At 38.1% G+C, this 23,613-nt stretch overlaps 1 protein-coding gene across 9 annotated transcripts in view; it reads left to right on the top strand.

The window, feature by feature from the left end:
• The window catches only part of LOC124709828 (serine/threonine-protein kinase MARK2-like), a 286,137-nt gene that overhangs the window by 195,432 nt on the left and 67,092 nt on the right, over positions 1-23,613 (top strand). For 8 of the 9 annotated variants that reach the window (XM_047240879.1, XM_047240876.1, XM_047240875.1 and 5 more), the window contains 4 exons: positions 1,218-1,330; positions 1,974-2,175; positions 7,810-7,992; positions 22,912-23,083. In XM_047240879.1, the coding sequence (XP_047096835.1) occupies positions 1,218-1,330; positions 1,974-2,175; positions 7,810-7,992; positions 22,912-23,083 (670 nt within the window). The remainder of the gene's footprint in view (positions 1-1,217; positions 1,331-1,973; positions 2,176-7,809; positions 7,993-22,911; positions 23,084-23,613) is intronic. The other variant, XM_047240874.1, reaches the window with a different exon arrangement.

Below are 23,613 nucleotides of genomic sequence, written 5' to 3'. Positions count from 1 at the left end.
AGGGAAGGAGATGTTACAGTAAGGTTCATGCATCCTTATGGACCATCCCCATCCTTCTGTTGGCCTGTGATAATGTTGTTTGTGATGTTTCTTTCTCTCATATTCTCTGTGAAGTTCACATCACCACAGCAACAGGCAGACATCACCACAGCAACAAGCCGTACTTATTCTCTGAGCAAAGAGTCCTCAAAGTTGGTGAAAGAAAAGTGGTTCTCATACAAAAAAATATTATCTAAGCATCAAAGTGTCTTGTCACATGTTTACTTCTGAATCAACTTGAATGCAGATTGCAGCACCAGCATTTTGTGCAGTGTTGACAATATTGGCTTTGGACAGAATGCTTAAATATTATAAACAAAATGCTATGTATTTTTACATTGAGTTAATTTGATTATGGCAGAGGTAAGAAAGTGTTCATATGTCATGTAATTTACAAGTCGCCCTATATTCTATAATGTGCAATTTTGTTTCATATATTGCAAATTTTGTTCAATTTGAATATTGTTATGTGCATTTATGTTGTAATGTCTCTTGGGTAGTAATTGTATTTTTCTCCAGGATATATATAATTTTTCCCCAGTTCCATTCATTTCTCAAAACTGATTTTTTGTGTGATGAAAACTTTATTATTTGTAGATCACTTTCTAATTTTTTCAATGTTTGCCAAATGGGGACAGCTGTCCAAAATATTTTTTTCTAATTTAATTGGACAATTCTAACATGTTTTCAGAAACTACATTTTGTAAAGGATATTCAGGGAAAAACTGTTAGCATACCATTTTTTGTTTAAAAACTGCAGCCAATTTTCAGATTTCTACAGTTTGCTTCAAAGTAACGCATTGCATCAAACTTTCAGCAGTTGCTACCAACAGAATGTATGTAAAGCAATAAAAATTGACAAAGGTTCATGATATTAGATACAAAAGCAGTACACAAAATCTCAGTTCACAACTGGATAATGGGTGTCATGGCCTGGATGACTTTGCATGGAATGACCCTTTATGTTCATTTAGTTCCGGAGGGTTGACAATATAAAATCAACAGCTGTTCTGTGTGTATGAATGCTAATAAGTAATGACCAATATTCTTATCATCATAACTCAACCTGTAACATTTAGTGCCTTGTTGATGATGTGAAATCGTATTTTGATTGATGAACTACTATTCCAGTTTATATGATGTCTGATGCTTGTAACACTGTATAATTCTTATTACAGAAGCCTTAGTTAGCATGGGCTACACCAGAACTGAAATTGAAGAGAGTTTAGCAAATGCAAAATATGATGATGTTTTTGCAACGTATCTTCTCCTTGGAAGGAAGTCATCAGATGTAAGTGTAATGAGAATCAGTGTTATTAGATGGCTTCTCTCTCTCTCTCTCTCTCTCTCTCTCTCTCTCTCTCATATGCATTTTAGTTTACCTATTCCTTAAGTCGTCTGTCAAATATTACACAAAATACAAAAGTTTCAACTTCTAGATTTAAAAAATGTTAAATGAGAGTTACTTATATTTTGTATAATGGAGCCTTCTGCGTGACAAATTTCACTATGAGTTCTTAAATCACATCTAAATTTAAATGTAACTCATGCAAAAAAAAAATTGTTATTACTGAGGATCAAAGAGGCATCCGTATTTGTAACTTTTTAAAAATATAGCCAGACCAAGATCAATAAACACAGCAAATTAAATAAAGGAAATTGCTTTTAAAATTGGAAAAGAAGCCAGATGTTAGTCAGTTAACAAAAATTCAGATTCTAGTGTGCTCAAGTATAGCTCCAGAAAACAAGTAAGGCAAAGACAGCCGATACCTGCAAAAATCTCAGTGCAACAATGAAAGATAAAATTAATGCAGAAGGTAGCTGCAGGAAGAAGGGGAATAGTAACAGGAATAATTATGATATAAATAGAATTGAAAATGCTTGTTGAATGTAATATAGCTCTCTATTAAAGTTAAAATTATTTTCTTTTACAGCCTGAAAGTGATGGTTCGAGATCTGGAAGTTCTTTGTCACTTCGTAATATTCCACCAGCTGTGACCCAGGGTAATGCACAGTCACCTTCTCATGGGCACCGTGGTGTACATCGATCAAGTTCAGCAACGAATGCCAAACCTAGCCGGAGAGCGTCCTCTGGTGGTGAAACTTTGCGTGAGTCACCAGCTACTGCTGCTGGGGGTGGGCATCTCTGCTCAGTTCTGTATCCCACTGCACTAGTAGTTACCATCATAGTGCACTTCGCATAATTTCAGGCTTTTCAGTAGTGCACTGGCGAAATGCGCTTTTAGTTGCTTCCATGTTTACTTTCAAACCAGCATGTCACCATCATAGTCGTCTGACATTTGTGAACATAGCCCTAATTGGAAGATAAGTAGTGTTCACATGGGAGTTGCAGTAAAAGACATTTTTATACGAAGTTGTTTACCCCGTGCTGTGAATGTTGACGTTTTTGGTATTGCTGCCATGTTTGGTGCTGGAAGTTTCCTGTTTTGTGATCTTCCTCACCATGTTGTAAAATCTGATAATGAATTGAAATTATTTAACTTTGGGATGAACAAGTATTATCAAAAAGTGACATTTTTACTATGTATACTGTGTCTTTACATATGTGTGTAGCTTTACTGCATTTGCCTGCACATACATGTGTGGCTTTGCTGCGTTTGCCTGCAGACTGTCAAATTGTTATGTGCAGTGGGTATACAAGGAGAAATGCCTTCCTTACCGTGTATAAAAAAATTCTTTATGGACTACATCTGGTATCAGTTGGATTGCAATAAAAAACAAAATTTGTATTATTAACATAAAATTTATTTACAAGTCAGAATTATTTCAGATTTAGTTCTCAATAAAAAGTAATTTGTAGGCTGCGTGATTTATTTTATCAAGTGTTACCAATTTCTATCAGTAGGTAATTTTTTCATAAGTGTTTACTGAAGGAAAAAGGAGGTACATGAATATGTAAGTTGTTACGAACTGAAAGAGACTGACTTCTCTGGTGTTTTTCATTTCTTTTCTTGGATCTTCCCAGATCAGACAGACACTCAAGGACACCATAAAAATAAATATTCAAAAAAATTAGTATTTCACACTCAAAAACACTCTTGAGTGCTCAAAAGTACTCTCACTCAAGCCTCATTTGTAATTTTAATTCATTGTTGATCTGTTAAGTTTTTTCTCAATTATTCAATGTCTTCGATTGTGAAGCCTAACATGATTCCCACTTTTCATTTGTTCCATTTCTTTGCTGTTCTTGCTGGATGCTTGTGTTTGCAGTTCACTACTTGAGTCACTAAAATCCCATTTAACACACTGTTCACTACCATACACAATTCACTTTAACTTAGGTTTATGTCACTTTTCCTTGATCTTACTCTTAATTGCTTTCCAAAAGTATACTAATGAATATAAGTTGGCATTACCTGTTTATACCCTTCGGAGTTGGAACATACCTGCACCATAACAGAGTAATGGAACATACAGAAACATTCTCGAATATTTTGTGAAGTTCTATAACATTTGCAAACCTTCTGGAAGATTCTGTAGCTTTCTGGAACAGTCTAAAACCTTCTAGAAGTAACATTCTATCCAGTCCTGGCCACTTAAGCACTCAATTCTCAGCTGCTTCAGTGACTTCTCATAAGTAATCCAGTGGCGTCATACCCTCTTCTGTCACCTATGTCTTCAAGCCCAACCCCTGTACTTCCAAAGCAAAACCTTCTCTAGGGATGGGGTATGGGAAGCTACCATATCATGTAACCCCCATGGGACAGAAGATATTTGTTGCGAAGATATAATGGCATGAGGGGACAGACCATACTTACATTTATAATATATAGTATATTGATTAATTATGACCTCAGTTATTGGCTGTGTTCTGGTTGTTGCTTAGGATAGAATATATACGACTCGCAGCTGCAAACTTTTCCATATTGCAGAACTTACCCACCTCAGTCAGTGCAAAATATTATTTTTTCTCTCTTTCCAACAACAGAATTTAAAATATTACATAATTTCTAGCCCATGATTACCTTCAGGGGGCAAAAGATCTAATACTGCCAAAAGATCCACACACAAGTTCATACATCACCTTAGTGTTCAGAACTATTAGATCCTTCCTCAGGGAGGAGAGAAAGAAGGTTAGAAAGGAAGGAATGGTCAAGCAGACTCCAGGTGTAGTAGACACATCTGTTGTGTGCATCCTTTTTAACCTTCCCCCAACTTTCTCTCTTTCCTGGGGAAGTTCTAAGGCTAGGTCAGTGTGCATAATTTCAAGTATGTACTAAATATTTTACCTGTGGAGGGTAAGTACTGACCATCAATTCTGTCTCATGCTGTTAAAGAAAATGATGTGCAAGCCAATACACACATACTCATTTTTGTTTTGTTTTTCTAGATATTAACATTATTTAACAACTTTTGTAAAGATTTTGCATTGAATACCGTCATATTGTTTTTGGTCACTCCAGGACAAGTTTGTAGTGCTTAATTAGGAAGAAATGCTAGTTACTGGATGTGACATCAGGATGGTAAACATGTATGGGTTTAAAAACTTTGCAGCTGAAGCATCATATCATTTGAACATACTTGGGAACTAAAACTATTCCAGATATCATATTTCCATCTGAGCAGTAGTACCAAGTGGGGTGGCACAACGATTAAGCACACTGGACTTGCATTCGGGTGGACGACAGTTGAAACCCACTTCTGGCCATCCTGATTTATGTTTTCTGCGATTTCACTAAATCGTTTCAGGCAAGTGCCACGACAGTCTCTTTGAAATGGCACAGCCGATTTCCTTCCCTGATCTGAGCTTGTGCTCCATCTTCTAATGACTTCATTGTCCATGGGACATTAAACACTGATCTCCTCCATCTGGGTAATAGTGAATTGCGCTACTCAGTTTTATATATTGTTATATCTTTTATTTGACACAACTTCATATATGGCCATTTAGGTCTCTAGCTTGTAAATAACCAGTTTTATCATGTCACTACATGAGGGGGAACTCCTTTCTCTCTTCATAATGTAAAGTCATTTGTAGTGGGAATATTTATTTTTTTGATTCACCACTGTAAGAAGGAAAAAGCAAAAATTATACTTTTTTAAAGTGGCATTTGGTCATCGCGTACAGCCATCCATCACAATGATACTTCGAACTTTGCCTCCTTTGAACTTTGCCTCCTCACAATGGAGGACCTCTGCAACACACTGTACAAGCATCAGACAGAGATTGCCAACAGTCACATTTTCGAACCAACTGGTCTGTAACTTACGTAGTGCACCTCATGTAAAATATCGCATCTTGTTAACTGCTATTCATACATAAGAAGTTAGTATATAGACTTAACCTGGTGAAAATTAAACAAAATGTTGAAAAAACGAAGTGACATTGATCGTAGTGCAAAGCATGGTAAAGTTAAGACATTTTTGTGTATTTTTTTGGTTTGTTCCCCTTACTCATGTTCTTGCTGTTTGTTGCGAATGAATAATTAATAAATGTGAACACACTCTTTACAGTTGAAGTATCTTTATGTTTCCATTATTTTATTCTGCCCAGGGCATTCTAGTATCATCTGAATATAATAGTGTGGTGGTTTTTCTGGGACAGTAATGCTTTCATCACTTTGATCTGATATTAAGTGGATTGCAGTGATCCTTCAGTTTGTCATTCAGTCACACACTGCATTACTTTTCAGTGCCATTGTTCTGTGGCACCCAAACAGTTAAGTGCTCCAGAGTTATTACCTTGGTGTAAAGAATGGACCTAAATATTTTCAAATAATGCAAGAAGAGGAAGCTAAATTTTATCACTTCCATTTTCTGCATCTCTGCAAAAGTTGTGTTGCTATAGGGTAAGACAGAAATGGGAAAATAATGATTAATCAGTAATGACTTTGTTAGTTGCCAGGAGAAAAACACACAAATATTTGTGAAAGTAGACATGCATTTCATGTTGTCGGTGTCCTTATTTACGAGGGGTGTTTGAAAAGTCCGTACAAAGTTCGAGAGATGGCACCACCAGCTCGTATCGAGGTAATGTTTAGTTAGTAACATCTTTGGAAAAAACGCACACAAAGTTTCAGCCATATTGGTCTATTTCTTTGTGTTTGGCATTCGTGTGAATCAAGGAAGTCAAGTGATTGTCAAAAAATGGACGAAAAAGAATTTCGTGTGGTGATTAAATATTACTTTGTGAAAGGAAAAACGTCTCAGGAGACTAAGGAGAAGCTTGATAAACAATACAGTGACTTTGCACCTTCAATCAGAACAGTTTATAAGTGGTTTCAAAACTTTCGGAGTGGCCATATGGGCACAAGTGATGCTGAATGTTCTGGACGCCCTGTGTAGGTTACGACTCCAGAAATCATTGATGAAATCCATGATATGGGGATGGATGACAGAAGAGTTAAGGTGCGTGAGATTGCTAGTGCTGTGGGTATCTCAAATGAATGGGTTCATAATATTTTGCATAAACATTTGGACATGAGAAAGCTATCCGCATGATGGGTTCCGCGGTTGCTCGCGCTTGACCAAAAACGGAATCGTGTGAAGTGTTGCGAGGATGGTTGGCAGTTGTTCAGGAAGAATCCGCAGGACTTTAAGCATCGTTTCGTCACTGTGGATGAAACATGGATACATTACTATACTCATGACACCAAACAACTGTCTAAACAATGGGTTACTAAGGGAGAACTTGCGCCAAAAAGGGCGAAGATAGGAAAGGTTATGGTGACTGTTTTTAGGATTCCCAAGGGATAATTCTCATCGACTACCTGGAAAAGGGTAAAACTATTACAGGTGCATATTATTCATAATTATTGGACCATTCGAAAACCGAGCTGCAAGAAAAATGCTGGCGATTGGACCTCAAAGTCCTTTTCCATCACCGAGCGAGGTGGCGCAGTGGTTAGCACACTGGACTCGCATTCGGGAGGACGACGGTTCAATCCCGCGTCCGGCCATCCTGATTTAGGTTTTCCGTGATTTCCCTAAATCGCTCCAGGCAAATGCCGGGATGGTTCCTTTCAAAGGGCACGGCCGACTTCCTTCCCCATCCGCCCCTAATCCGATGAGACCGATGACCTCGCTGTCTGGTCTCCTCCCCCAAAAACCAACCTTTTCCATCACGACAATGCACCGGCACACACCTCAGCAGTTGTGGTCGCAAATTTAATGGAAATAGGATTACAACTCGTTTCATATCCCCCTCCCCCTATTCTCCAGACTTAGCTCTCTTGGACTACTATTTGTTCCCCAATTTGAAGAAATGGCTTTCGGAACAAAGAAGCGATTGCAGCAACTAATAGCTATTTTGCAGACTTGGACAATTCCCATTATTGGGAAGGGATCAACAAATTAGAACAGAGTTGGACGAAGTGTATAAGTTTAAAAGAGGAGACTATGTAGAAAATTAAAAAAGGTTCACCCTAAACACGTAAGTAGTTTTTATTTTTGCACAGACTTTTCAAACGCCCCTCGTAAGTAATAGGTGTTCACTTTGATTAGAAGTTTCCTAACTGTTTCAGTTACTATACATTCAAATATAAACATCATAATTACTGCAAGTAAAAATCATGCAAAATTAAAAGCATATTTAACACTGAGCTTTCAAAATCAAGGCTACTTTCAATAGAATCCAGAGAGAGAATGGAATTTGGCATTTGGAGATGTAACTTCTGTGGAATAGGTATTCAGACAAAAATATAAAAGGAAGGGATTTTGATATTTTAATAGTAATTAGTGTGTAAATATGTACTGTTAATTTTTTTACCTGGATTGTCAAACTTCTAAAATCAACTGTAACTTCATCAGGGGCTCCAACTGGCACACCTAATGTGAGCAACCATAATCATGCACCAACGAGTAATTTCAAGCGTCAAAATACTGTAGACTCTGCAACAATAAAGGAGAATACAGCGCGAATAAATTCAGCAAGTGCAGCAACGCGCCCAGCCCCTCCAAAAAATACGGCGGCCATTCCAGTATTAGATTCAAGTAAGTGGTCAAGATACTTTGTAATTACATTCTACACTCTGAATTTTATTTTCATTACATTTGTTAACTAGTAATAAAGAAATATGACGACATGATGAGAGAAGATTTCTTGTGTCAAGTACTATATAAGTTACCTTAAAGTACTAAACAGTGGGGCTGATTAATGATAAAAGTGCTGTAGATTTTAAGGAAAATGTTGTAAGTTTACAGTGAGCCTAATACTAACACTGAATTCAAAATGATTCTTGATGTGTTTATATCCATTTTTGAAAATAAGTTGTTGTTGTTGTTGTTGTTGTTGTCTTCAGTTCTGAGACTGGTTTGATGCAGCTCTCCATGCTACTTTATTCTGTGCAAGCTTCATCATCTTCCAGTACCTACTGCAGCCTACATCCTTCTGAATCTGCTTAGTGTATTCATCTCTTGGTCTCCCTCTACGATTTTTACCCTCCACGCTGCCCTCCAATACTAAATTGGTGATCTCTCGATGTCTCAGAACATGTCCTACCAATCGATCCCTTCTTCTAATTAAGTTGTGCCACAAACTTCTCTTCTCCCCAATTCTATTCAATACCTCCTCATTAGTTATGTGATCTACCCATCTAATCTTCAGCATTCTTCAGTAGCACCACATTTCGAAAGCTTCTATTCTCTTCTTGTCTAAACTATTCATCGCCCACATTTCACTTCCATACATGGCTACACTCCATACAAATACTTTCAGAAACGATTTCCTGACATTTAAATCTCTACTCGATGTTAACAAATTTCTCTTCTTCAGAAATGCTTTCCTTGCCGTTGCCAGTCTACATTTTATATCCTCGCCCATCATCAGTTATTTTGCTCCCCAAATAGCAAACCTCATTTACTACTTTAAGTGTCTCATTTCCTAATTTAATTCCCTCAGCATCACCCGACTTAATTCAATTACTTTCCATTACCCTCGTTTTGCTTTTGTTGATGTTCATCTTATATCATCCTTTCAAGACACTGTCCATTCCGTTCAACTGCTCTTCCAAGTCCTTTGCTGTCTCTGACGGAATTACAATGTCATCGGCGAACCTCAAAGTTTTTATTTCTTCTCCATGGATTTTAATACCTACTCCGAATTTTTCTTTTGTTTCCTTTACTGCTTGCTCAATATACAGATCGAATAACATTGGGGAGAGGCTACAACCCTGTCTCTCTCCCTTCCCAACCACTGTTTCCCTTTCATGCCCCTAACTGCCATCTGCTTTCTGTACAAATTGTAAATAGCCTTTTGCTCTCTGTATTTTACCCCTGCCACCTTCAGAATTTGAAAGAGAGTTTTCCAATCAACATTGTCAAAAGCTTTCTCTAAGTCTACAAATGCTAGAAATGTAGGTTTGCCTTTCCTTAATCTTTCTTCTAAGATAAGTCATAGGGTCAGTATTGCCTCACGTGTTCCAACATTTCTATGGAATCCAAACTGATCTTCCCCGAGGTCGGCTTCTACCAGTTTTTCCATTTGTCTGTAAAGAATTCGCGTTAGTATTTTGCAGCTGTGACTTATTCAACTGGTAGTTCAGTAATTTTCACATCTGTCAACACCTGCTTTCTTTGGGATTGGAATTATTGTATTTTTCTTGAAGTCTGAGGGTATTTCGCCTGCCTCATACATCTTGCTCACAAGATGGTAGAGTTTTGTCAGGACTGGCTATCCCAAGGCTGTCAGTAGTTCTAATGGAATGTTGTCTACTCCTGGGGCCTTGTTACGACTCAGGTCTTTTAGTGCTCTGTCAAACTCTTCACGCAGTATCGTATCTCCCATTTCATCTTCATCTACATCCTCTTCCATTTCCATAATATTGTCTTCAAGTACATCGCCCTTGTACAGACCCTCTATATACTCTTTCCACCTTTCTGCTTTCCCTTCTTTGCTTAGAACTGGGTTTCCATCTGAGCTCTTGATATTCATGCAAGTAGTTCTCCTTTCTCCAAAGGTCTCTTTAATTTTCCTGTAGGCAGTATCTATCTTACCCTAGTGAGATGAGCCTCTACATCCTTACATTTGTCCTCTAGCCATCCCTGCTTAGCCATTTTGCACTTCCTGTCGATCTCATTTTGGAGACGTTTGTATTCCTTTTTGGCTGCTTGACTAACTGCATTTTTGTATTTTCTCCTTTCATCAATTAAATTCAGCATCTCTTCTGTTACCCTAGGATTTCTACTAGCCCTCGTCTTTTTACCTACTTGATCCTCTGCTGCCTTCACTATTTCATTCCTCAAAGCTACCCATTCTTCTTCTACTGTATTTCTTTCCCCCATTCCTGTCAATTGTTCACTTATGCTCTCCCTGAAACCCAGCAGAGATTTCAAATCACAAACTGATACATCAGGACTCTCCAGACTATCAACTGGAAACCATTTTCTGGAAAAAATTGAGACAGAAGTAGGCAAGAAACAGAAGCAAAAACAATGTGTAGTGTGTTCTCTGAGAGGCAAAAAGTTTACTGGGAAAGTGTGGTGCAAAGACGCAAGCTACCAGTGTAGTGAATGCACAGTGGCATTGTGCAAACTACCGTGTTTCAAAATTTATCATACAAAGACCAAATTTGCATCTTAAAATAAAGCCAAAGGAGGTTATTGTAGATAAAACAAATAGTATAAATAATTATTAAAATTCTTGTTTAAAATAATGTAGTTTTCTTTCTGAGCATTAAGTGCATGTATCCTTGACCAATTTTTCCTCTTTTCAAAAACAATGCTATAATTGAAACTTTAATGAAAGCAAATATTAATTAAAAGAACAAAGTATTATACATACTTTCAAACTAGAAAGTTCCGGCTTTTCAAGAAGGGTAATGTCATTACTATAACAAAAACCATTTAAGAGTTGTAGTAAATTAAAATACGCTAAAAACAGCTAGGTCTTGTGGTAGAGCATTGTGCGCTATGGCTCGGGGCCCAAAGTGTTAAAGAGAATAGGAGCAGTGTAAAGGAAGATATTTTTAATTCCTTCTTTTTAAAAATAGGTAAGTGAATTGGTGCAAACAGTTCAGAGGAGAAAACAAAATGGTATGCTGAAGAAGCAATGCTGAGGACATTTAATGAATTAAAATTTTCTCTCTCATCCCCATCTGAAGGAAGACTCTAAAAAGTTTGTATGAGGTTGATAATATCTCCTCTAGACACTAAAAAGCTGTGGCTCTATAATATGTAATTCTTCATTGACTCAGATTTCCCAGAAAGGTTGATATATGCCATTGAGCGAATACGTTTTGTCAGAAGCATTTTCTTCATTTTGCCACAGATGGCACTGTAATTGGAAGAATAGAAATGGGTACACAATTGTAATTAATGATGTGCTACTCAGTGGCCCTTGAATGTCCAATGGCACATGGGACCCCACTCCCAAGCTGGGAGGGCAGGACAGGCCAGTATTGTATAACTTCTAACTGCAAACCTCATTCGGAATGTTGTATTTCTCCGAAGTATTGAACAGGGGACTACTCGATGCGCCACTGTGGCCACTTAGCAAACTATAACATTATCATAACAGGCAGCACCCCGCAGCCAGATTTCACGTATCGTGTGCACACAGAACAGTAAGCAGCTCTAAACATTGCAATTTTGCACAGTGTTTACTGCCTGCACGTCAGCCTATCATTTGGAGTACAGACATGCAAGTGGACTATGAATGTTGCAACCACAGAAGAAAAAATTGAAATGTCTTGATTTATGGTGAACGTAAGAGAAATGTTCAGGCTGATGTTGCCTTGTATACTGGGCATCTTTCAGAAAAAACTAACCTTCGTTCATTCTTTTACGCAGTTATGAACGTATTTTATGTCTGATGGCAGTGTACAGACCGGCAAAAGGAAACGAAGCAAACGTGTTAAAGGAGAAGCTAATGAAATAGCTGTACTAGTGGCAGTGCACAACAATCCACCGATAAGGATCTGGCAGGTAGACTGCGATTCCAATATGTCTGTAAGTAGTATTATCACAATACTGCATTGTCACAAATATTATCCATATCACATGTCACTGCATCAAGAACTTCCTGGTGACGATTTTCATAACATGACACTTTTTCGTGAATGGGCACATCAACAAATGCAAACGATCCCCACACTGTTCACCGAGGTACTATATTCCAATGAGTCCACATTCATAAATAATGGTAGCATTAGCTGGCATAACATACTTCACTATAGTGTAGACAATCCCCATTGGTTACGGCATGTTGACCAACAACATCCTTGGTTAGGTAATGTATGGTGTAGCATCTTGGGGAACAAACTCATTGGCCCATAATTTATCAACGGCACATTGAGTGGACACAGATATTGAATTTTTCTGGAACAGGAACTACCAGTACTACTGAAGGATGTTGCTCTGGACATTTGACAGCTTATGTGATTTCAGCATTATGGTTGCCCATCGCATTACACAACTGAAATACAGGAGGTGTTAGACCGTGTTTACAGTAGCGATCAGCAAAGGTGCCTATTAATTGGTCCACTACATTGCCAGATTTCTTCCTGTGGGGATACTTAAAAGATAAGGTGTCCCAGCAAGTGCCAATATGCTGTGAACACATGGTGACCTGCATCAGCTTCTGTCACTTGTACAGTCATTTGAAAGTCAGATAACTAAGCGTATTGAAGTTTGCGATATAGTCCTTGAACACTGATTCTAATTGGAAAAGTAAAATAATGTTCATCTCATGCCATGGTCACAGTGGCGTGTCGAGTGGTCCCTTGCTTGATATGTCAGAGGAGTACAGTGTTATGAATGGAGTTTCCAATTAAAAGTTATCAAATATTGGCCTGGCCTGCCCTTGCAGCATGGAGGCGTGGTCCCACTGGATATTCAAGGATCATTGAGTCATGATTGTGTACCCATTTCTGTTCCTCCAATTACAGCGCCAGCTATGGCAAAATGAAGAAAATGCTTCAGACAAAACACACGTAAATTTTGCCATAGAATTATAATTGATAGAAAAACCAGGAGTCCTCATTGAAGATATCAAAGTGGCACACTCAAAGGGTTTTGTGGTGGGTCAAGTATGCTACTGTTGGATCCCCCCCCCCCCCCCTCCCCCCTGAGACGAACAAATTGGAATTATAACTTTTTTTGGTCCAATGTATAGTTTTCAAGATATTTCAATATCTTCAGTTAAAATGAACACTTCGTATATTTTCTGATTACATAATAAAAATCTTAGTGACTATCAAAGACACTCTGTTGTGTCAGTTATAATATTATATTAGGGTAGTTAAGTTTTTATGGGATATGTGGTTCAGCAAATTTCTGGGTTAGTTCTTATTTAACAAAAACAATGCAGGATGTTCCATTAGACTGTTAAAGTCATACAAAGAAAGACAACTACAAAGCTGTGTGGGCAGAAATTACAGTGGGAGTTTATTCTTGCTTTATTTTAATGACCTGCCATTTTATATGAATCAGGAGGCAGATGATACAAGCAGTCTTGCGAAGCTGAGCAAAGAAGCATCTGTTTAGAAATCATAAATGATAGTGACTAAATGGGTTAACAGATATGTCCTAGCTTTAAACTTAGGGAACGAGTTCGCCCAGTTCTCCAATTAACCTAGTACACTTACAAGAAATGATAAAAAGGGTAAAAGTCTTAAGCTCTTGGGAGTGGTTATTGATGACAACTTAAACTGAAGTATCTGGGTTCGGCTACTTTTGCTATAAGAAAAAGTGTGAACATTGGGGATATAGAAGGCAGTGAGTTAACATATATATTCATTCATTGATGATTGGCATAATACTCTGGCTTAACTCTTCACTTGGGCAAAAAGCATTCATTCCTCAAAAGAAAATAATTGCTCACACACATATGTCTTACAATTATCTCTTTAAGCGGTTGAGAATGTTAACCTCATTCTTGCAGTAAATTTATTCAGGTATTAAATTTATTGTCAGCAAGGCATCTAAGTTTGACAGTAACAGATATTCACAAGTTCTACACTAGAAGGAAAAATGATCTGCATTACCTTTTAATGAATCTAACTTTGACACAGAAAGTGGTGAAATAGCTATAAAACTCTTTGTCAATCTTCCATGGAAGTAGTGTGTTTGAAAGATATCAGAAATGTTTTCAAATATAGATTAGAGATTTCTTCTTAACACTTTCTATACCATAAAGGAATTTTTGAGTAGAGATACAGTCATACATAAAAAAAAAAGAAGTCTGTAAATGGCCAACATGCTGCCATGTGCCATGTTTGCTGGTGTATAAGACACACCATCTTCTGTAAAACTTTATTTTTTTTATGGAGGGGGAATTGCTTGTTTAATACATCTACTACAAAACAATTACAGTAGAGTCTCATTAATCAGAACTAATTGCGACCGGACCTTGTTTGGATTACCGATTTGTTCGGGCTAGGCAGAATTATGGTGACTAGTTTCTTGAATGAAGTATACCAACCAGATAAGTAGCTACACCATGGTAACAAATGGGAACAAGTTTGGAAACGATGGCTCACTCTCACTCCCTGCCCTTGTTGTTGTGCGGTATTGAGACCTTTGTAGTGTCTGAGGTCAGTGCACTGCCAGTTGACTCGTGAAGTGCTTAGTTATGTTAGTTATCGATCGCTGGCACTAGTTATCGATCGCTGGCATGCATAACAGTTGTATTGTATTCATTCAGGTGTAGTGGTGCATGTATTTTTGTCATGAGTAAACAGAAACGTACGATGTTAACTCTCAAAGAAAAACTAAACGTTTTGAAGTGGATAGACAATGGTGGGAATGTATCTAAACTGGCAATGGAACTGGGTGTTGGTAAAGCAACCATTGGTAATTGGAAGAAGAACCCAGTGAAGCTACTACAAATGATACAGACAATCCCTGGATGTGAAGAAGCTAGTGAAGAAGACGTAGATGATTGGATGGGGCTTGTGTGGAGAACCTTACTGAAACTGCTGTGACTCGAGACCAGGAAGAAGGGGACTGTTGTGACAGAAGTGTCAATGAGCCTGAGAATGACACAGGAGAGCTGGTGCCACAGTGTGATGCAGCAGAAGCCCTTGACCTCACACTATGTTATTTGGAGCAACAGCCCACTGCTACACCTGCTGATGTAATGTTTATAAGACGATGGCGCAACTATGAGTCATATAAAAGACTGTCTTCATTATGCCATAAAACAATGACTGAGTTTCCGTCATCTAAATGTCTGCTGTATTTTAGTAAGTTTGACAGCTTTTCTTTCATTGTTATGCATTGTTTAAACCTAATGTTTTCTTGCCAATTTTTGTAATACATGTTTACTGTACTGTGTAAATTAAAATAGTATGGAAAAATGTGCGGTAAACTGCTGTACGTACACACATAGACTAACATTTTTCATGTTTGGATTAAGCGAACGTTCGGATTACCGGGGTTCGGATTAGCGGGACTTTGCTGTATAACACACATGTGCACTTACATCACATTTCTAGGCAATGTAAATAGGAAAAAGTGCTCACAATATACAAAATTGGTCATCAGAGCTGAAAGAAGAAATACGTGAAGCTGTCATGTCAGAACCGGAATCTTCATACAGTAAATTACCATCTGTGCCATCTACTGCCTTACTGATCATACACTTCTCAAACAATTGAATCATTTTTGTAGAGTCCCGTGGAGCTTTGACCCACTCACAATCTTGAGAAATGTGCTAGGTCGCTTCCTCCCTCCCTCCTTCCTGATGTAGTTTCAAAGTCTGTAGATTGCGTTCATCAGTCCCACTCCTCCTCTGTAAGTCCCTTAAAGGGTCTGTTGATACATTCATCTAATGATTGAAGTGAAGTAGTTACCCCTCCCAGCATTAAAGCTAGCTTGAGACTTCAGTTCATTCAGTCTATTTTTAATGTCTTCTGCTCTGTGAGAATGAAACTGATCGCATACTAACAGGGCAGGCTTCTTCAGTCAGTCTCCAGGTCACCTAGACCAAATTCTATCTACCTATAACCTCATTCCTTCTCCATTCATCCATTGTTACTTAGGAAGCTGTACTTGCGTGTTTGTGAGACTAAGAATGGAAAGTCTGGCAAAGCACCCTGAAGCAATGTTATGCTATACTGACACTATGTAATCTTCTGTTGTACATTTTGACAAGGAGCATCGAAAACCGGAAAATAAACATCGGAGATCAAAACATTGCCAGGACCAGCCATGTCCTCCACCCTGTGTTATGTGTAGTCTTTGTGGCCACCTGTTTCATGCCAGGATTAGTCTGCTGAGCATCTCTGCACCTACAGAAGAAAAATAAAAACTTGAATACAAGTATGAAATGATAATATTGTACATTATTTAAATTTAAATAAGGCAAGGAATAAAGAATTTAACACGTTGAGACCAGTAAACGGCCATTTATGCCATTATTAAAAATGTTGCTGGCTCATCTGCATTTGACATATCTTTGGCAAGAAATATTAAAAAAGACCAATCTTCAAGCTCTGTTTTCAATCTTTATTTTAGTTCTCTGATTCATTATGAATTTTATAATAAAGATTACAGAAAACATAATTTTCTTAAAAAAATGTGCGACGTGATTTTTTTTTTTTTTTTTTAAGCACTTCCACGCATAATTAGATTTTGTATCATAATGTTGAAGCATTCTGGGGTATGCAAAGATGATGACTTCTCATTAGGATTTCTAATCTCAGATACAGAACAAAAGCATTTGTTGCAGCCTCTATGAACTTGTGACAAAACAGTTTTTTTCCATCACTTCATTTACTACTTCTTGAAAGGATGATAAAAATCATCTTATCACGTCTATCAATCCCTGTTTTTAGTTACTACAATAGAGACTAGAATCTGGCTTTGACTTTGTCTTGGGACCATCCTTTGTACGAATAGAAATGTCTGAGGCTGTCATTTTGTGAATGGGTGTGATTTTTCCTCATTGACACAGACTTATGCCTTAGGATGTTTCACGTGGGTAAAATTACTTTTTAAATTCTTCTAATAATTGATCAAAAAATGTCTGATTTTTGACATGGCATCATGCTGAGGATGATTTGTGGGAATGTAGGCAGAATTGCAGTTCAAGTGTAAATTTGAAAGTGTGGCCTTGGATCTATTTCTGATCATTATAGTCCGTGGGAAAGCAATTGGAATAAAACCTATTGACATACCAGTAATCTGTCAATTTCGATTTCGTAATGAGCCATACATGATTAGGGACCCAAAAAACCTGCATCTAATTTTGGCAAAATTCCCATCTGATTTTTTTGTTCATTTGTAAATCGTGAGACTCACAAATTTAAAAGACTGTCACAGTATTTGCGTGAGGACAGAGCCTCAATGTTTCAGAATTGACCCTTAAAGAAGTGGTGATTGGGGAACTTTTTAACTGAGACATTTCCCTTTGCAAAAACCTTAGGCAGTGTTTTTTTTTTTTTTTTTTTTTTTTTTTTTTTTTTTTTTTTTTTTTTTTTTTTTTTTTTTAGTAGCCTTTGTTTCCTTCTTTTAACTGTATGTAAGTTTTCAACATATGATTGTTCTGTTGAGAAGCAGCATCATTATTTTTCCCGCCAGTGAACTGAATACATATCCGATTTAAAGTGTTTCTCAACATTTTTTTTATTTTCCCATCCAATTTGATAATTACAGAATCTACGGAATATTAGTTTCGACCTTTCATGAGCATTTGTGGCTGTGCTACCAATACTGGACAAAACTAGGTATAGAACCAGTAAGGCACTTGATATAGAAGTAGAACCCCACTCGATTTGCATGTTAGGGGAAGAATTCTGGTGTGGTCAAAATATGGCGATAGTTTTTGTTTTCCAGTCACTATAGTGAAGAGTGCAGATACTATACATTGGCAGATGTCTGCAAACATAAATGAACTAGAATTTTGACTGCCAGAGAGGTGAGGAGTGCTGCAAGGGAACAAGCCCTGCCTCCCTATGGCAGAGCAGCAGCCTGCACCCGTGTTCTGTGTTTCTGCGAAAACAGAACTGACACATGGTCATAGGATTCACAGATGCCTTGTTGTGTTGTGAGGGTCATAATCACAATTTGTGATGGACCATGATTAGTCTTCCTGCTCATTTCAAAATAAATAAATAAATGAATAAAAAAGTAGGGAAATAGCTCCTGTGCAATATCTTGCTGCGATTGGTAGTGTGTTGTAAACAAGGTAGTTTAGGCTTGATCTGTAGCAGTATTAGATGCATCCACAGTTCAAAACTCCAAAACTCCAACCACGTAAAACAACCATGTTAAAGGTTTCTGCATTAAATCAACTATTGAACTTAAACTAGCATTCAGAAATTGTGGTCCTACATTGGCACCAGTTTTTGTATACTGTCATCATTACTTGTGGCTTCATGGTCATTCAATCAAGTCACAACAGTATCCTTTAAGTCTTCATTTGCAAAACATTTACCAGCAAGATGCTCTTCCAGTTGTGGAAGCAGGAAAATGATCTGACGATGCCGTGTCTGGACTACAGGGAGGATGCTCGAAGGTGTCCCACCAGAATTTCCTGCACAACAAGGCCTGTCTCTGCCAGGCAGTATGTGAATGTGCATTTCCATGTGACACGACACTTCCATGCGAGAACTCGCTTCTTCAGTGGTTGTGGATAGCCTGACGAAGACATCAAAGTGTAACGCAGAATGTGTCACTATACATTAGTGTGTTGTGGGGCATGAAATCATTGTCCCAGAAGGCAGAAGCCATCAGTTTTTTGGTTGATGCAGTTTGTTTGAACTTATGTAGCTGCTGAGAATGATACCACTCCAGGGACTGTTTCTTCATGTGGGTGTTTATGAAAAACCCACCTTTCAATAAACCCACCTTTCATCTCGTGTAACTATCTGATCAATGAATGTGTTGCCATCCCTTTTGTAACACTCCAAGAATGTACCCTGAAGTGCTGAGTGACAATTTCATGCACAATTGAATGAGGCAGTTCCTGACATTGTTTATGCATATCTGTAATCATGAATCGTCTGTTCTCTCGAAAGATGCGATCCGCCTTTTGTTTCAGCATATCTGTGATGATGGAGGATCCCACTGATCTCTTTTCATCACGAACATCTTTCCTCTCATTCTTATAAATTATGCGCCACTTTCAGACACCGGCTACATTCATTACACCTTCACCATAAATGGTAACATGATCGCTGTGAATGTCATAGGGTCAGACATTTTCTGCGTGCAGAAATCAAATAACACCTCACAGTCGGTGGGATTCACAATCAGCACGGCCATAGTCACAGCTTTCTCTGGACGTATCAGGTCTGACTTCAGTCACATACACCAACTGTCACACATCACACTGGACACCAGAAACTGATAAGTGGTTGCAACAAGAGAGGTGCATGGACTGAATGTGCAAACAATTTTATTTTCTGGATGGCCCCCATATGACGCGTTATGCAGAGTGTATCTAATACAGACCATTCTGACACGCACAGTTTGTGTGGCACCAGAGAACTGGGTGTATTGATAGGACATTGTGTGTGTGCACTTTTTTACACCAGCTTTGTTACACACATTATCTTCCCAAACTAGACTTCACCAGCTGATGTGCAATACCAGTAAAGAAAATTGGTTAAATTTTCGATATTTATATGCAGAAAGTAAAGCTGTCCCAAACTATCTGATAAAATAGTTCATCTGGGTGCAATTTACTATGAAATAACATCAATTAGGTAACTTCATGTTTTCGCATTTTGACACAGATTTGGCGTCTGTATTCACATTTACTGCAAAATGCAAATTTTTCAGGTCCCTACAAATGAAGAATTCCGGCAAAAATAATAATAATAATAATAATAATAATAATAATAATGAAGCTTCACACCTAATGATGAATGCCTAACACTGTGTCCTTTAATTTGGATCCTGTCTTCAGTTTGTCATAAACTGTCTTTGTGTACCTGCTGGTTCCTGATTTAATGTGTTACACAGTAGAATGGGGAAAGAAAATTGAAAACAAGGTCTAGCAGAGTGAATCTTTCCTCAGCTGCTGTTCTACTCCAGGATTTTTGAGAACTATGACATAGCTGGCTGTATATACTCAAATGTCCAGCTTAACTACATTGTAATTGTAGCAGCAGTATCTGAAGCAGCAGCATTATAGATGAAAAACGATAGCAGACAGCAGCTCACCAGAATATGAGTCCTCTTCAGACTGTTCCTACTCTGATATTTCTCCTTCCGATCCAGAATCAATCAGTTCTTCCAAAATGTCTTGCTCACTCATAATGGGTGAAATACTTGTAGCAGAATTATAATCAACAGCAAAATCTAACAAGAATAGACATGAATCTCTCAATGTGAGCCCACAGAGACTGAGTCAGTCATGACAGCAGCACTTATGTTTGCTGCTGTTCCTTCAAAGTAATTCTGTAATCGAACAACTAAGGGCAGTCGCTTTCAAGGGACATATACCTGGACATTCATATATCATTCTCATATGAAACCAGTCCACTTTTCGAATGGTAGGAGGTGCAAGTCGTAAAACATTGCAGCTTGAAATATACTCGGGCGCCATCCACTGAAAACATTGTTTTGGTACGAGTTGTGCTTGGACTTGGTCCCCAGTATTAAAAAATTTCCCAAATACAGCTACTATGTGAACTGTACCACAAACAGCTTTTGAATAAACTTCACTCAAACAGTGACCAAACAATATCACAATAGTAGTTCCATATAAAACACTGTACTGTACTACAGTGGCCGGCCGGAGTGGCCGTGTGGTTCTAGGCGCTACAGTCTGGAACCGCGTGACCGCTACGGTCGCAGGTTCGAATCCTACCTCGGGCATGGATGTGTGTGATGTCCTTAGGTTAGTTAGGTTTAATTAGTTCAAAGTTCTAGGCGACTGATGACCTCAGAAGTTAAGTCGCATAGTGCTTAGAACCGTTTGCACCATTTGTACTAAAGTGTATAACGCACCCTACAAAATAGGCAGTTATTTACAGCATTTGCTGCAAGCTACTGTGGATTCATTTTTTGTCAGCATTCTTAGTTGGATCATTCCACACATTCTCTTTTGTGCGCTTCGTTTTATATTCATCAGGTGTGACAGCTGAATATGGTTTGTTCCATTTTGTTGTTCCATCCACATATTATTCTCCTTCCTCTTTGTCATACAGCTCCGACCATTCTGCAGTTCTTTTCAGTCAGCATTCATAATGCCATTGTCATCTGTGCTGAAACTTCCAGCCAGATTAAAATTGTGAACCTGGAACCTTTACCATTTCATGGGCAAGTGCACTACCAACTGAGCCATCCAAACACGACTCACGAACATGCCTCACAACTCTACTTCTGCCAGTACCTCTTCTCCTACCTGCCAAACTTTACAAAAGTGCTCCACCATACCTTACGAGGCTAGCACACCTGGAAGAAAGGTTGCTTTGGGGACATGTCCTAGTCACAGCCTAGGGAATTGTTGCCAGAGTGAATTTTCACTCTACAGTGTAGGGTGCACTGATTTGAAACTTCAAGGCATATCGCTCAATGGATAAAGCAGTTACTGTGAATGGTAAAGGTACCAGGTTTGGTTCAAGTGCTCAGTACAGAACATCACATTGTGACTGAACATATCTGCTGTCAAAACTTGTCACTACATTCTTCATCTGTTGCATTTTCATCATTGGAATATACTTATTCCAGCAATTTCTAGTTCTGGTCAGACTGAAGCTTTGCATGACACTACATGGCTACGTGCAGACTGTAGTAAGATTTTCATGCTGCACTGTATCAGGTTTTTGCTGTATGAGAAATTTATCTTTGATTACATGGAGCCCTCATGAAATAAGATTATTCCCTTCTTGTTTCTTTGTTTCTCACTTTAAGTTGCCACCCCTATCCTACCACATATTGTGCTGATATGTTGGACCTGTACTCCTCTTTATAAGGTACTATTGGGATGGAGCAAAGTTCTCTCATAATTTCTATATTTTATATGTGCTTTGATAAAAGTGTAGTTCTTGGTTTGGGAAACAAAAAGTAGTATACCAGGGCCAAGTTAGGAGAGTGGGATGGAGGAAAGACTGCAACTATGTGATCATTTAGTTGACGGAGACAGTTTCTTCCAGACTGTGTGTCTTCTTGATTCAAAGTTCTGGTTTCTTTAAAACACTTGCATTATTCACAGTCCCACATAAGCCCAACAAATACCTTGTGCAGTGCTCATTGTGTAGCTGTTTAACCAAACACTATTGTATGCTTATTTCCTTGTTTGCAGGAGCCTTACATAAGCACATATATCCACCCAGATTTTTTTTCTACAATTTGTCTTTAAAGTGACAAACACAGTGTATGTGCTGTCTTCAGTGGCCACAGCTTGACAACAGATGATTATATTGGAAAGAAGTAAACAGTAACTGCCTGTCAAACATTCCATTAGAAGCTCCCAGGGCAAACAGGACGCTGACTGTAGTGATTGGTGAATTCTTTCAAAAGATTAGTCACTTTGGGAACACACCTTGTATTTCTTCCCTTATTGTTTCTGAAAATCTACAGTGATTCAGAATGGTACAAATTCCCACACCGAACTATTAAAGGATTACTGACCAACATCATTGCCAACAATGATCTTGAGAATATTAAAGTTATTTTATACGTAGCATTTGACCACAAGTTTTAAATGACTAAATTAATTCAACAATCAACATTTTCAGATTGATACTAGTGCACCACTATTACTGACTGAGTGCTTACACATTGGTAATACTTATTCCTTCTGTCCGCATAAAACGTCTCTTACTACCTTTCACCTATACGATCACAACTGAACATGGTTAAACAGTCAAAAGATTCTCATTTTCTGATGACTAGTAATGAAGTTAGTGGGAAATTGTCTCAACTCCATGTCAAATACTTTATTTAAATTATTTATTTCTGAAATTAGTAAACAGTTGACGATATGCTTTTGTGTAACAACCTGAATTTGTGTTCTAGGTGCAACAAGTGGAGCAAGCCCAGGGAAACCTCGAAGTGTCACAAAATCTAATACTATGTCTGGTAATCGTGCGCTTACTCCTGGTGGTTCTGTGGGCCGGAGAACAACGTTAAGTTATGAAGCAAAGGCTGCTTCCAATGAAAAGACAAATGCTACCATTGAGAGTCCCAGGTATGACTACCATTGGTTGATGCTGACAACACAGTGTTCAAACATGTAATAAGTTTTAATTTTCATGCGTCAAATATTCTCTTAGCATAAATTTTGCTGTTTTCATAAATATTGTGCAATTAGCTTCCAAATAGCTGCCTTAAATAATTTCTTAAATTGAAAACTACTTTTTATCATTGTCTTTTTAGTTTTCATTTCTCACCCCTTTGACAAGTTATGATAACCGTTTGAAGGTATTCTCCATAAAGCAACATCAGTTAACCATACTACCTTGACACAAGAGAATGAGACTGCTCACATTACTAAGAAACTGTTTGTCGTGGTGTACTACATACAGCGAAACCCCACTTTTACACTTTTCAAGGGACTTCAAAAAAATTGTGTAAACCGCGGGAAAATGTAAAATGTGGGAAATAACATTTTAAGCTGTAAAAGTTACGTATAGGATACCCCCTTGCACTTTATGTATGATACATGGTACATAACAGGCATCAAAAGACTTGTCAGGGACATTTTTACTATCTGGTGAA

Source organism: Schistocerca piceifrons, chromosome 1, assembly GCF_021461385.2.
Source record: "Schistocerca piceifrons isolate TAMUIC-IGC-003096 chromosome 1, iqSchPice1.1, whole genome shotgun sequence".
Lineage (NCBI taxonomy): Eukaryota > Metazoa > Arthropoda > Insecta > Orthoptera > Acrididae > Schistocerca > Schistocerca piceifrons.
Note: the sequence above shows the minus strand (reverse complement) of the source record. Positions and strands in the feature narration are given on the sequence as shown.